General features: G+C 42.1%; 1 protein-coding gene across 1 annotated transcript in view; it reads right to left on the bottom strand.

Moving 5' to 3' along the window:
• LOC101152234 (collagen alpha-6(VI) chain) overlaps nt 1-12,999 on the bottom strand; it is a 155,867-nt gene extending 142,868 nt beyond the window's left edge. Inside the window, exon 1 of the mRNA XM_063704177.1 lies at nt 12,779-12,999. Coding sequence (XP_063560247.1) covers nt 12,779-12,795 — 17 coding nt within the window. The 5' untranslated portion in view covers nt 12,796-12,999. The remainder of the gene's footprint in view (nt 1-12,778) is intronic.
• Between the last annotated feature and the right edge of the window lie 1,562 nt (nt 13,000-14,561).

Genomic DNA, 14,561 nt, shown 5'->3' with positions numbered 1-14,561 from the left:
TTTTTAAGGAACAGAGCCAGGGTTTCGAAGCCAGGCAGTCTGGCTTCAGAGTCCATACCCTAACCTGTGATCCTCACACTGGAACAAGCCTCAGAATCGTCAGGAGGGCTAGACTGAAACACCGACAGCTGGGCCACAGCCCCAGAGACTCTGAATCAGTAGGTCATGGTGAGCCTCAGGATTTGCATATCAAACAATGTTCCAGGTGATGCTAATACGGACGGGCTGAGGGCCACACTTTGAGAACCACTCCTCTAAACCACTGTGCTGCCCTCTGCTGAGGAGGGGGACTGAGTTCGTGCAATCCTCAAAAATTCACTGAGCCCCTACCATATACCAGGTGTTGGAGATAAAATAACAAGGCAGTCATGGTCCTTTCCCTCATGAACTTTTCCAGGGCCAGGAGGTTAAATTTATGTCAACAGAAAGAGATCTGGCTTTAATAGAGAACCTCACTAAGGACTACAGCTGCTCCCAGCAGGGGCCCCTTCTGTGGGTGTGGGACCAGGAAAGATACCTCAGAAAAAGCAGATGACTAAGCTGAGGAGAAGATTTGAAGGAGAAGCAGAAATTAAACAGGTGATTGTAATGAGGTGAGGAAGCATGTCCAAGGCAGGGAGATCAGCATGTATCTGGAAAGGCCCAGAGGGGACAGAAGAGCTTAAGCAGTTCAGCAAGCTAAGTCACAATAGGTTGCCTGTGTCTCCCTGGCATATCATCATACAATCTGCACAATACATTTTCTGTGCTCCATTTTCCTCATCTGTATACTAGGGATGAAAATACCATATTTCCTGAATTTAGAGTGAACATTTCCACTCCACCCTGATTTTAACATGCATGAAATCAGGATGTGTGTTACTAGAGATTTGTACACTTCCTGCTTTTTTTTTTTTTTTTAACATTTCCTGCTGTGTTTTTGTACATTTCCTGCTGTGTTTTTCTCCTCTTCATTGAAAGCTATTGGTCAACTGATGATCTCTCAGAATTAAGAAAAGATGGAGTCATTTTGCCTTGCCTATCTCCTAGGGCAAAGAGAATAAGGGGCTATCAAATAAGATTGAGGCCCAGAGTGGCTCTCAGCCCAGGCTGCACCTTGGCATCACCTGGGGATGTTGCCCAGGCTGGAGTGCAGTGGCGGCATGATCTCAGCTCACTGCAAGCTCCAGCTCCCAGGTTCACGCCATTCTCGTGCCTCAGCCTCCCGAGTTGCTGGGACTACAGGTGCCCACCACACCTGGCTAATTTTTTATAGTTTTAGGAGAGACACGGTTTGCACTGTGTCAGCCAGGATGGTTTCGATCTTCTGACCTTGTGATCCACCTGCCTACGGCCTCCCAAAGTGCTGGGATTACAGGCGTGAGCCACTGCTCCCAGCTTACCTGGGGAGCTTTTTAAGTCTATCAGTGCCTCAGTCCCATCCCCAGTGATCCTGATTTTATTGATCTGAAATAGGAACCTGATGAGTGATTATTCAAACCCAGGTGACTTTGATGTGCATCTGAACCTAAGAACCAATACTACCTGATTCTGCCCCAGGAGTCAGAAAACTATGGTGTGTGAGCCAAAATGATGCTCTGCTTTGCTAAAGCTTTATTGGAACACACCCATACCCATTCACTTATGTACGATCTACGGCTGCGTTTACACTACAATGGCACAGCTGAGTAGTTGCAACAGAGACAGTATGACCTGCAAAGTCTAAAATGTTTATTATCTCACTCCTTATAGAAAAACTCTGCAACCCTTGCCCTATTCCATTGCTACTTAAAGAGTGGTCCTCAGATCAGCATGATCAGCATCACTGGGGATCAGAAATGCAGGATCACCTGTCCTACTGAATTAGAATAACAATTTAACAAGGTCCCCAGGTGATCTGCATGCCCATCAAAGTTTGAAAAGCCCTGCCACATGCCCATCTGGCCACTGCCACCCTCTCTGGCAACCTTTTTGTTCCTCTTTCCTTGTTCCTGTTCAGTCCTCGTCTCCAAGTCTTCATTGCAATGCTGCTGCCTCAAGGAGGTCCTTTCCTTCTGTCCTTATTAACTTAGGTTCCCTCTGAGATTTTTCTGTCATAGCATCTTATTATTTTTCATAGCATATCTCAAATCTATGATTAAGCTTTCATCTGAGTGTTTATCTCTTCAATGTCTGTCTCCTGGAAACCTCATAAGGGTTTGGGTCTCAGAGCATCAGAAACAGCTCTGAAAAACGTAAAGGCGCACCAGGTGTTGCTTCCAAGAGGAGGGCAACAACAACAACAACAATAACAACCAAAAAAAAAAAAAAAGGAAAAGTAACATTGGAAGTAACTTGATGGGAAACAACAGATAAAGTTACTATGCTGACCATGGGGGATGCAGCCTAGAAGGTCCCAGATGAGAAGCAGCTAGGTCAGGTTTAATTTCCTCTTTTTGTATTCTGGAGTAAATGATTAGTATTCAATCATACTGAAACTATGAAGTGCTTTGGTAAACCTCTGCAGAGCAAGGATCCAATTTTACCAGCTGTTCATTAAATGAAATATCCATATATATGTATCAGCAATTTAATTAGAAAGGCAGAGTGCCAAGGATGTGATCATTGCTTGGGAAAGTTACATTTCAGGCAGCTTTTGTCTTCCAAGAGAACAGAGGAGACTCTTAATTGTATTCTATTCTCCTTTCCCTCTTAATCACAGCTTGCCTCCACTGATTTTCTTCAAAATGCCCTTGGCGGGGGGTGCTGAACATTTTTGAATGGCTACCTTCTTATATAAAGATTAAGCACACCAGCTGCTCTTGCCTAAAGACCTATAGTGTCTTTCAAAACAGGACACAAATCAGATGGCTTAGGCTGACCTCTTTTGGGTCCTAAGCATAACACTCACCAATAGTGAGTCAAGATTAGTTATCTTTACTGGAGAAGAAAACAAGGTCAAAGAAGAGAAAAAAGTGTAATAGACTTGAGCTACCTCAACAGAGCCTCAAAGGTGATTAGAATAACTCTTGACTGCCATTCGTGAGTGCCAGGCTAAACAGACTAGTTATCCATTAGGAGTTTTTGAAACACATTTTGGCAACCCTTCCCTCCCCACAATAAAAGAGTATGAGGTTCACAGTGGCTCTACTGCAAGAGGAAAAGTAGCCTAAAAGAGGAACGTAGAGACATGGGTTCTAGTCTGAGCTGAGAGGCCTAAGGCCATTTCCTTAACTTAAACTCTCGGAGACCCATTTTCCTTATCTATAGAATAAGATTGCTTTAGTTTATGTATTTATCCGTTCGCTTATTCATGCCTTCATTCAAGTAATATTTATTAAGCATCTATCACCTGGTAGGCAGTCAGGCAGTGGGTATGCAATGAAAAGTAAAAACAGACTTTTTTTTTTATCTCATGGAGCATATAGTCCTTTGAAACTATAAGGTGCTGATTAAAGAATTACATGAATAAGTGTAAAGTTACAACTGTGATACATGTAAAAAAGAGGTTTCTTTGAAACTCCTGAGCCAATCCATCAGCAAGTCTTGTCAATAGTACTTCCAAACATGTTTTAAATCTAACCACTTTGCACCAGCTGCAAACCACATCACTGCCACCATCACTTCTTGGCGGAACTACTGCACTAACAGTACCTGACCCTTGTCCTTCTTCATAGATCCTTCACACAGCAATCAGAGGGATCTTTGAAGACCATAAATTAGATTGGTGCACCTATGTTCAAAATCTCTAGTGACCTTTCATCACACTTAGGCTAAATTCCAATTCCTTACACCCAGTCCATAAGGCTCTTAATGATGTGAGCCATGCCCATGTGATCTTTGATCTCATCTTTACTCTCCTCATTCCCTCCACTCCAGCCACTATGGCCTCCTTGCATTCCACGAACAAGCCAAAGTTGTTCCTGCTTGGAAGTGTCCCCCTACCCGACTTCACAAAGAGGGACTCATATTTTCCTCCCATATTCACTCAGATCTCTGCTCAAATGTCACCTCCCCAGAGAAGCCTCCCTGACCACCCCATCCAAAATTACCTCCCACCTTTTTTATAGTCAGTCGTTAGCTCCACAATTAATTTCTTAATTAAGGTAGCATGGAATACTACCTATAAGTCATTTATTGACTTCTCTATTGTTTATATCCTCCTTGGAGCAAGGACTTTGTCTGTTTTCCAGCACCTAGAATAGGGTTTGTACATAAAAAAAATGCTTAATAACTATTTGTTGAATTATTATACACTGTGATGACATATATCACTACATAATGAGGAGAACTGATTAACTTGGAAAGTCCAGGGAAGGCTTCTTTGAGGGAATGCTGTTTGAGCTAATGATGAAGGAATGGTGAGAGTTAACTAGCCCAGGAGGAATGTGATGTTCCAGGAAGGGAGGATAGCTGATGCAAAGTTCTCGTGGCAAGAAGGAGAATGGCATGGTCAAGGAAGCAAAGGAAGTCTAGTATAAACAGAACACAGGGAGAGAAGGGGAGCATGGCACTGAATGAGACTGGAAGAGAGGAAGAGTCCAGGCCATTCACAGCTTTGCAGGACCTACTCATGACTTCTGTCTTTTTCCCGGGATCGACAAGAATTCATGAAAAGATTTAAATTGTGGGAGAGCATAGAGGAAGAACCAATCACTTTTGCTTAAAAAAATACTTGAAACGATTTGTAAGATCCATTTCTGCTCTGAAATTCTAGGATTCTATAAAAAGTCAAACAGCAAAAAAAGGAGAATGGACTTTTGAAAATATTTACTAAAGTCAATTTCAATAACAGAGATCCAAGTCCCTGAGCGACTTCTCAAACATCGCCATTTTGAGACTTTATGTTCACAATGTTAGCAGTCTCCCTTTTTCCCCTCTTCTAAAAAATACTGAGTCAAAATTTCCTCTTACCATGAAAAATATGACTTCTGAACTGTATTCTGAGCATCCAGGGATCTAAATTTTGTCCACGTTAGAAGTTTCTAGGCTTTTGAAGCACACATCTTCCAGATTACCTGGCAGAATATACAGATAGCAGTATCAAGGCCTGAGTTTTAACCACATCCAGAATTCAAATCTCTTTCATTGGCCAGCTGTGATTTGAGCAATTGATGAACCTTGAAATCCTGGACTCTCATTTGTGAAAGCAGGATAATGGGTTGTTGTAAGGATTAAATGTGATAATGTATATAATATGTTTAGTAAGTGCTGAGTTCATTGATGTAGAAAACTCTGGATTGGAGTATTCGAAGACCCACCTTGTGAAGAGCTGAAGTCATTCATCTCTTTTTCCCTAGGGTATTTCTATCCCAGCCCAAAATTGCTTAGTGGCTGCAGTTAGTGGCATGGCTTCAGCTCTGCATCCACAGTGCATATCTCCTTTCTCAAGGGGGAGTTTAGCAGGGATGGAAGGCATGGAATCATGCAGTCGGTGCCCAGCACACTGCCCAACTTAACAACTTTTGCTACTGCTGATTGAGATGACATAGGAACATCTATTGCCTAATTGCTGTTTTCTCCATGAAGAAATTTAAAGACTTGATAAGAGCACCGAGAAATAAAATAAACAGATAAATAAAGTCCTTCATGCTTTTGGAAGTAAAAAGGCAACTACTTAAAGAATTCTGCAGCTAAGAATACATATTTATGAATTTATCTATTCAAGCTGATCCAAGAAAATGAGGTGGGACTCCAACATAGACAACACCATTAACCACCATTTTGCCTATTTTTCTGAGTACACTGACTGTTACTTACAAGTGACTATGTATTCCAAAATTGTTAGGATATATAGGAAAAAAGGAATTTATACACTTTGTATGTTTAGAGTGGGGCAGGGCACCTCTGGCCCAGTGAACTTGAAAACTGTTTTGCTATGGACTATTAGGTAAGTGCGTCAAAGCAGTAACTTACTAAATACCTAAAAGCCCTTAAAATGTGCAGACAGCTCCCTGAGGTGCTATTATCCCAATTTCCACCCCAATTATGTACTTAATTCACCTCTCTACTAAAAGCTAAGAAATTCTCTGCCTTCATCATTCACCAGTGCAAGCTGAGGAACTTGTTTAGTGCTTGCCTCTACCCAGTTACATTGCCTGTAAATGTACATCTCGGTTCCTGAGCATTTTGATGACAGTTCCCCGGAGGCTCAAAGATTAGGTGCTTAATGGTGCCATTTCAGGTTGATGACAGTAATCGTGGAGAAGGGGGGAAAAAAAACCAAGGAGGAGCGGGGAATAACTAATTAAGGCAGAACTCTTGGAAAAAAATCTCAGTTTAGAAACTGGATTCATGGCATTAATCCAGGGAATGCAGATATTGAAACTCAAGGAGAAAGACTGATTGGAAGAAACTGTGAGGGAATTAGATGCCATTATATGTAGTTACATCACTTGCATTTCCAAAAACACACCTCTTGAAAGGTTTTAAAAGACCTTTTAGCTTTTAGCTAAATGATACTTTCCTCCCTCTGGGTTCCTCCCAGAGCTGCTACATCAAAGTGCCCCTTTAACTTATACCTTCCAGGATGTAGCCTTTACTGTCTCAAAACATCATGAGGCAAGGCAAGCCTAGTTCTACCTTGCTGAATCCAAAATAACTTCTATGTATCGAGCACCAACTTAGGTGTCAGGAACCCCAGATCCATAATTTCATCAGCTCCTCTCAATCACCCTGTGCTTGAATATTATTTCCACCTTGATGAGAAAACTGAAGTTCAGATAAGTTAGGTGACTTGCCCATGATCATCAGCTAGTAAGGAACCTGATTTCAGCTCATTATTCATACAACAGATACTTTAGTAGCTGGCACTGAAGGCAGTCTGGTGAACATGAAAGACTAAGAAATAGAGCTTTTAGTGGGAGAGCGATATGGCTAAGGAAGCCCAGGCTATTGTGGGGATCCAGGGAAGGGCACTTTTCCTAGTAAGGGGGTCCAGTAATGCTTTTTCTCAAGGAATGAACATAGTAGCTAAGCTCTAAAGGGAAAGAAGCAGTTAGCCAGGTTGAGAGTCTGAAGAATATGGTTTTAGGTAGAAGAGATTCCAAAATGCAAGTGGCAGGAGGTGAGAGAGAGCAAGATCTCCCTAAAGAACTAGAGGACTGGGAGTAGTGGGAACAAAATAAGAAGGCATGATGCAGAAGACGCAGTTAAGGTGGAGTGGTGGGAGGATTTTCAACCAGGATAAGGATTTTGGATTTTACCTAAAGCCATTGGAGCATTTTAACCAGAGAAAAGTGTGAGCAGATGTTTTCAGGCTGAAGTGTGGAGAATGCTACAAGAGGGGCATGACTAGATACAGGGAGGGGCACTAGGAGGCCGGTGTTGAGTGAAATAGATGACGGTGTTTTGGAAATGCAGTGATGACAAGGAGAATGGAGAGAAGTTTGTAGAGATTGTTAGGCAATTAAATTTGTAAGACTTGGAGACTGATTAGATGGGATTGTTGATGAAGTGAGAAGGACAGATCCTCAAGGCTACTTCAAAGTTTTCTGACGGGGCCACTGGGTTGTGCCATTCGCAGGAAGAGGGGAGGGTTTGGGGGAGGAGAATGAGTACCATTTGGGAATTGTTGGACTTGTGGTGCAAACAAATCTTCAAGTGCCTTGTGGGCAGTTAGATATCTGGGACCGGAGTTCTCAGGAGAGGTCTGGCCTGGCGGTATGGATTAGAAAATCACTGATAAATAAATGGTGACCCAACCTGTGGAGGGGATAGGAACACCTAGCAGGAAAATAAAGGGCCCAGCATTATCTTCACAGAGCATGTGTTTGAACCACTTTCCAGAACCTCTTTACATAACATGAGCAGAATGTGTTCTTTGTGCTATTTCTCTAATTATGGGATCACACTAAACCCTCATTGTTCTGGAGTCACACCAAATCTTCACTGATATCTCCCTCCATGTCCCATGACAGTTTCCAAAAAAGGCGATGAGAATTTAGGATCCAGTTATGACCAATAAGATACAAGTGAAACAAGACACCAAGACACCAATGAAACAGTATTAGCTACAGACAAAATTCTGTTCTCCACTGTGGAAAGCAAGAATTCCATTCATGATTTACTTTTTGGCTAGAATGGCATCTATAGTCCACTTGGCTAAGTGTAAGCTATACTTAGTTTACTGCAGAATAACCTATACTGCATTTACTGAAATAGCCAAAAAGTTTATGGTAGACTGGGTTCTCCCAAAAGCAGACCCTGGACAAGAATTCATTCAATTAGTTTATTTGGGAGGTAACTCCTGGTAAAGGAGTGGAGAAGTGAGACAGAGAAGGGAAAAAAGTCAATGTTAATGAGCAGGTAGTTTACCACTATGAGCAGCTGGAGCTCAGTTCCATTGGGTACCTCTGGAGGAATGTGTGGTTCATACCTCAAAAGTTGCCTCACCTAAGATGTGAGAAAGTGGGGTATTTACTCACCAACTTTCATATACTATTGGGTAAGGTATTGCTCCAGGGGTGTTTACTTCCAGGCCCTTCTGGCCTACCCTACATGGGTCAGGCAGGCTCCCAAGGCCCGATAAAGCCCTCAGACAGAGTCACAGTGCTTGAAGTAAGAAGCCTCCAGCATGCACTGAAAGAATGAACACAGTGGGAAAATATGGGCAGGGCCCTCACATTATCTGTAGCCAGCAGAGAGGAGAAAAGCCTGGATATTGAGGGAATCTGCTACAGTGTATAATGTCATCTTCACATTAAAGTTTCTAGCTGTCCCAGAGAAAATGTGAAAGTAAACAAGATTATGAAGTTAACTACACATGCTGGCTTAGGATGAGGTAGGGGTACGAAAATATGGTACACAGACCATTTGACATACTGTGGGATTGTTTTATAACAAACAGTAATAGCCAAATATGACTGTGACTTGCTTATGATCTTCAAAGTTCTATTGTATTTGGAAGCATATAATAGAGAATTTTAGTCAGAATTTCTCACCAAACATTAATCAAGTTGTTTTTAACGGACTAAATAAGTGATTAGCTTATGGTTTTTCAAGCCAACGCAAATGCCTTTGCCAACTAACTCTGGCAAAATCTTTCCCCTCTAAAGTGTAGGATACAGTACTCAGAGCAATACAAAAATATTTTAGAGTCGAATCAATGTTCACATCCTTAACTGTAAATGGTTTTAAAATGGTTACATGTATATTTATTTGTGCCTTTGTGACTTAAGGAGAATACTGAGGTTTACATTTGCAAGACTAAGTTGGTTTGTATATTCTATTCTTCCCTCCCCTCTACCAGTTGAGCATTTGGGGAAAAATTTTCTCATCATTCCAAAATTAAATGAGTACATCTCCTTAGACTTGTTCTTCGGGACTGTTAAATGTATTAGTTTTTAGGGTTATGTCAGTCAATCAAAATAGCTCATAAAGATAAGATTTAGAGTCAGTAGTGATAGACCAGGTGTTTTAGTAAGACTGAACTTCAGAAGTAGAGACACAAAGATGATACTGCCTCCTTTATCTTGTCCCGAGATTTTTCACGTTAGGAATTTTCCCTGAGATTTTGCATGTTATTGGATTTTCTAAGTGCAACTGCTACAGCTTTACATGAGATGCATAATTTAGCCGGAATTTTGAAATTTTAAGTCCTTCACTTACCAAATATTACTGAATACCTACTAAGTGCTAGGTATTGTGGGAAGCATTAGGGATACAAGAGACACAAAAGATCTTTTCTTCTGTACGTGACTTATGTTAGCTAATGGTATCTATTTTTATGTGGTAATCTCCTCTAAATTTCCATGCCAAGGCCTTGGGGTCACCTCAAGAAAAAACCAGTTTTGGAAGGAGGGCGAGGAAACAGAAGAGGAATTGAGAATAAGACTCAGTTATTTTTTCATTTAGAAAGTTCGGCCTTTAGTCATTATTTTGTAAAGGATCATTTATGCCTTTTAAACTCCTTTGAAAAACTTAGCGTAGCTTTTGGTAACTGCTTTAAAATTCAGAAAATCTAAATATAATACTCTTCTGCTGAAAGTAGAAAGACATTTTTATTATTGCAAAAGCATTAGCCAAAGAAATTAAAACACTGAGTGCACTTCTAAAAGCCTCCTACCTGCAGGCATAATTTGACCCTCACGGAAAAGTCTCCTCAAATGCTAAAGCCTAAGATATGAAGAAATTTGTAGTAAAAGCAAAACAGCCACAATCCTCAAACATCTCTTCCAGGATAGCAGCATGCCAGAGTGACAGGCCCTAAATGATCTCCATGATCTCTACAAACTAGAACACTTCCAAGGAGATTACAATGTTTGGCAGATCATTCGTTCCTGTTAATCATGTATTACATTCCATGGAAACAAAGTATTTGAGTGAGGTCAGAACACAGGATAAAATTGGGCTCAATATTAACTAAATTATTGGAAACAATTCTATTTGCCTGATCTAATGATGATGATGGCTTTACCACCACCATCGCCACCACCATTGTCCTCATTTATTGAGCACTTGTGCTTGGCATTTTACAAAGATCTTGTTTTTTTCCCCATACACCCCTGTGAGGTAGGTAGATATCACTGCCCTATGTGACAGGTGACAAGAATAAGACTCAGAGAGGTAACTGCATTGTTTGAGTTTGTCTATAACTTGAATCTAGACCTGTTGGAGAGCAAAGCTAATCCACCTTATACTTTAAATAACGACAATAAGGTCAGGAAAGGAAAAAAAACAATTTTGGCCAACAATCATCCTGGAAAAGTCATGTTCATGAATCTTTTAGAAGCATAAGAAGAAGCATAGAAAATCTAATCTTCCTACTTATTTCTTAGGACTGTAGGAATGAGTATTCTTAGATTACAACACATAATCATTAGTCTGGATCACTTTTATATATTTGCAGGGGGTCTAGCTCACAAACCCATATTTTTGAGAAATTCCAGGGTCAGCGGATATTTACTGACAGACAAGTTGTTTTTAGTCATTTTTAAGAGCATTGTATTAGTGGGACTTTATAGCGTACTAAGTATAGAGATTATTAAATAATGCACCAATTTTTATTCATAATTTTTACAACCTGATCTTCATTTAGTGACTTAATTAGATGCTCTTGGTACTGTCTATACAAATAAATAAATATTTTCTGCAAAATATTCAAAATACTGAAACTTTCTGAAATTCAGACTATCTGAAGGGAATGGAAAAATTGAAAATTGCAAGTATTTATATTCAACAATAGTATTTCCGGAGAATTGGTTCACAAAAAATTTAGCAAAATTAAAATTTTTAAATTACTAAAACATAAAAGCCAAAGGTGATTCTCCAATGAATGCTTAACCTAACATCTTTCATGAACATTATAAAATTTGATTTCACATGGCACAACATCCAAAACACACCTTCTTTTGAGGCGCGGTATTTTTTTTTCTCCTTCTTTTTCTCTCCTCTGCACTTCTAATATTTTGGAATAAAATGAGGGAGAAATTGCTGTAATCCCAGCACTTTGGGAGGCTGAGGCGGGCGGATCACCTAAGGTCAGGAGTTCGAGACCAACCTGACCAAAATGGAGAAACCCCGTCTGTACTAAAAATACAAAATTAGCCGGGCATGGTGGCTCATGCCTGTAATCCCAGCTACTCGCGAGGCTGAGGCAGGAGAATCGCTTGAACCCGGGAGGCGGAGGTTGTGATGAACTGAGATGGCACATCGCACTCCAGCCCCGGCAACAAGAGCGAAACTCCGTCTCAAAAAAAAGGAGAAATTAATTGACAACTTCTTTTATAAAGACAAGAACTATTAAGGCTGTGTATTTTAAAGAACATTATTTAGAAGTTTCAGGATTTTTATGTAAGTGACTTCCTCTATGAAGACACTGAACAATAAATTTAACATTGAACATTTTATATTAAAAATACTACTCATTAAATAGATTAGTTTAGAAAAAGTAACATGACTGCTGAATTCTGTAACTATAGAATTCTTAACAGAAGACTGCTGATATCCTTCCTGCCACAAGTGTTAGGATTTTTACTGTCTCAGATATTCCTAACCACCGTCACCACCCCTCTCTCCTATCACCCCCACACCCATCCACTGGCAAAGGTCCTCTTTAAATATATCCATAGAGTAGACTTTTAACAAGAGAAATGAGAAATCCTTGTCACAAAAGGACAAAAAAGAAAAGAAAATCACTTCCTAGTTTTAACATTTTTTTTTCCTCTTCCAGCCTGCCTCCTCTCCTCTTCAAAATTACTTGCATGGTTGATACTGAGCCAGGTAATTGGGGTTCCACTCAGAGCAGAATGTTTCTGGGAATTGAGAAAAGGGTGCATTTTCTCTGCTTTCCTTCCTCCCCTCAGACAGCAGTAAAAGTCCAACCCTCTTTAATAAATTTGTGTGAAGTGCAAGAACAAAAGTACAGGCTGGGAATGTACAGGCTTGGAAGTGACTTTTCCTGACTCACCCTGATTAACTCCATTCATTTGTTTCCGCGAGTGGTCCACTGTACATGCCACTCGCCAGACCCTGTGCTGTGAGGACACAGTGTTGGGTGACGCACCTCTCAGGAGGCGCCCTGGCGCGCGGTGGGAGACGCGGAGATGGGAGCAGAGAATGACAAGAGTGTGCTGTAGGTTCTTCAACAGTCGGATGCGAAAAATTAAAAGAAAGACGAGGTGAGGGCAGCTACTCTTGTTTGGAGGAGGAGAAAAGCCAAAGGAGGAGATTTTGAGCTTCTGAAATTCACTTATTTCCCTCCACCGCAGTCTTTTTCATGCGGCCTCCTCTATTCTGGCCGGTCCCTCCCATCCAACTACTGATCACTTGTAAACCTAGTTTTGGCTCTTGCTGGCCCAGCGTTGGCTCCTGGACTTACCTTGGGGAAACTTCCATGCAGCCCCCAGCCCTGCACTTCCAAAGCCCGGGGCGGATTTCGTCTGGACGCGCACTGCGCGGGCAGAGCGCACCGCCAGGAGCGCAGAGTTTGGTGCCGCCTGCCGCGCGCGGGGAGTCGGTGGACACCTCGGAACCGTGGAAAGGACAGGCAGCGGCGTGGGCAGCCTCTTGACTCCGGTGTCCCGCAGGCAAGCGGGTGGCAGCTCCCACGCCCCTCGCCGACATATAAACGCTTCTCCCCGCCCCGGGCCCGACCCTTCCCCGCCCCGGCGGCCCCGGGCCCAGCGCACGTCCCCCGGGAGGGGGGCGCAGCCTTAGGGAGGTGACGGAAGCGGGACTGGAGACATTATGAAGGCTGTTACTGCTCCACCGGCTTCTCCCCTCTTGAAACTCCTACCCTAAGGTCCCGACCGTGGGAGAAAAGAAAGAGGGGAAGTTGGGGCTTTCATGGTACGCGTCTTCTCTGTACCCCAAAGATAGGCAGGGCGTGCAGATCCGAGGCGCACTGAAGGCAGTAGCTCTGCTCCTACCGTTGGAACTGTTGTTCTTTGGCGGCTTTGCCTGTATTCTGGGGTCTTCTGGCAGAAGGCAGGATCTAGCAAGGGAGCCAGAGAGAGTCTTTGGGTGGTAGGAACTCCTCCCTTTTCCGTGGGAACGAAGACCGTGAGATTAAGGTCCAAAGCCACCACCTCATCCCACCCTCAACGCCCCCTACCTCCCCAGTTTCCCTACTCTCTGGTCCGAATTCAGGAGTCCCAAGGAGAATATCCTTGACTCTTTGTCTACTGACCTTTTTCTCTTCTCGCTATCTGTCCATTCACTCGTCTATTTTTTGTTGTTGTTGATTCCACAAATATTTGATCACCTACTATGCACTACTATCAGATGCTTGGGGTAAAAAAAAACCCAGCAAAGTCGGCACCTGAGCTCACAGTTTGGTTAGGGAGATAGACAAGGAAACAAAAAGCAGTGTGGCAATTGCTGAATGGGGAAATGATGCCATAGGAACCCAGAAGAGGGGATCCCAACTCAACCTTGGAAGGCCAAAAGAAGCTTCTCTGAGGTAATTAAGTCCAAACTGAAATCCAAAGATGGAGCTAGACAGAAAAGCATGGAAAAGAGGGTCTCAGGCAAATGGAAGAGTAGCAGGGAAGAGAGAGGGAGCCCTGACTTCTCCAGAGTAGCCAAGTTTGTGTGATTTTTAAAATTTGATATTTATTGTCATCCTAAGGTAAGAAAATTTTAAAGACAGGTAAACTTGTAGGTGGTAGAACTGGATCTGAATGCAAGCAGACTAACCATGGAGTGTGCATTTACCAGCTACTCCGTATGTAGTATGATGTGTCAACTTGGCAAATGACAAGTTAAAAAACAGATTATTCACCAAGGAGTGGGGATTGCTCTGGAGTCTGGGGCATGACTCAAGTCTCTACTGGACCACTCATCAACTGCGAATTTGGCCAGGTCCTTAACCACAGTTCTTTGTCAATGGAATGTAAATAGTAAAGATGCTGTCCAGTGTCCCTCGTTGAGTGTCCTGGATCATGAGGCTTCATGTTCTGGTCCAGAGACTTGGTGGAACAGCACCAGGACAGGTGTCTTCAATATGGTGATTCCTCCATGGACTCCTTGGCTTTGCACAAGGAAAGCTGGGAGAACACTGGAACAACAACAACAACAAAAGAATGAACATTAGAACGTCTCAAATTATTATTGCTTTTATCTAAAACAATTAAGTAATTCAAATTTTCACATTCTTTTTA

This window comes from Gorilla gorilla, chromosome 2 (genome assembly GCF_029281585.2).
Source record: "Gorilla gorilla gorilla isolate KB3781 chromosome 2, NHGRI_mGorGor1-v2.1_pri, whole genome shotgun sequence".
Taxonomy (NCBI): Eukaryota; Metazoa; Chordata; class Mammalia; order Primates; family Hominidae; genus Gorilla; species Gorilla gorilla.
This window is presented reverse-complemented; position numbering and strand designations above follow the sequence as displayed.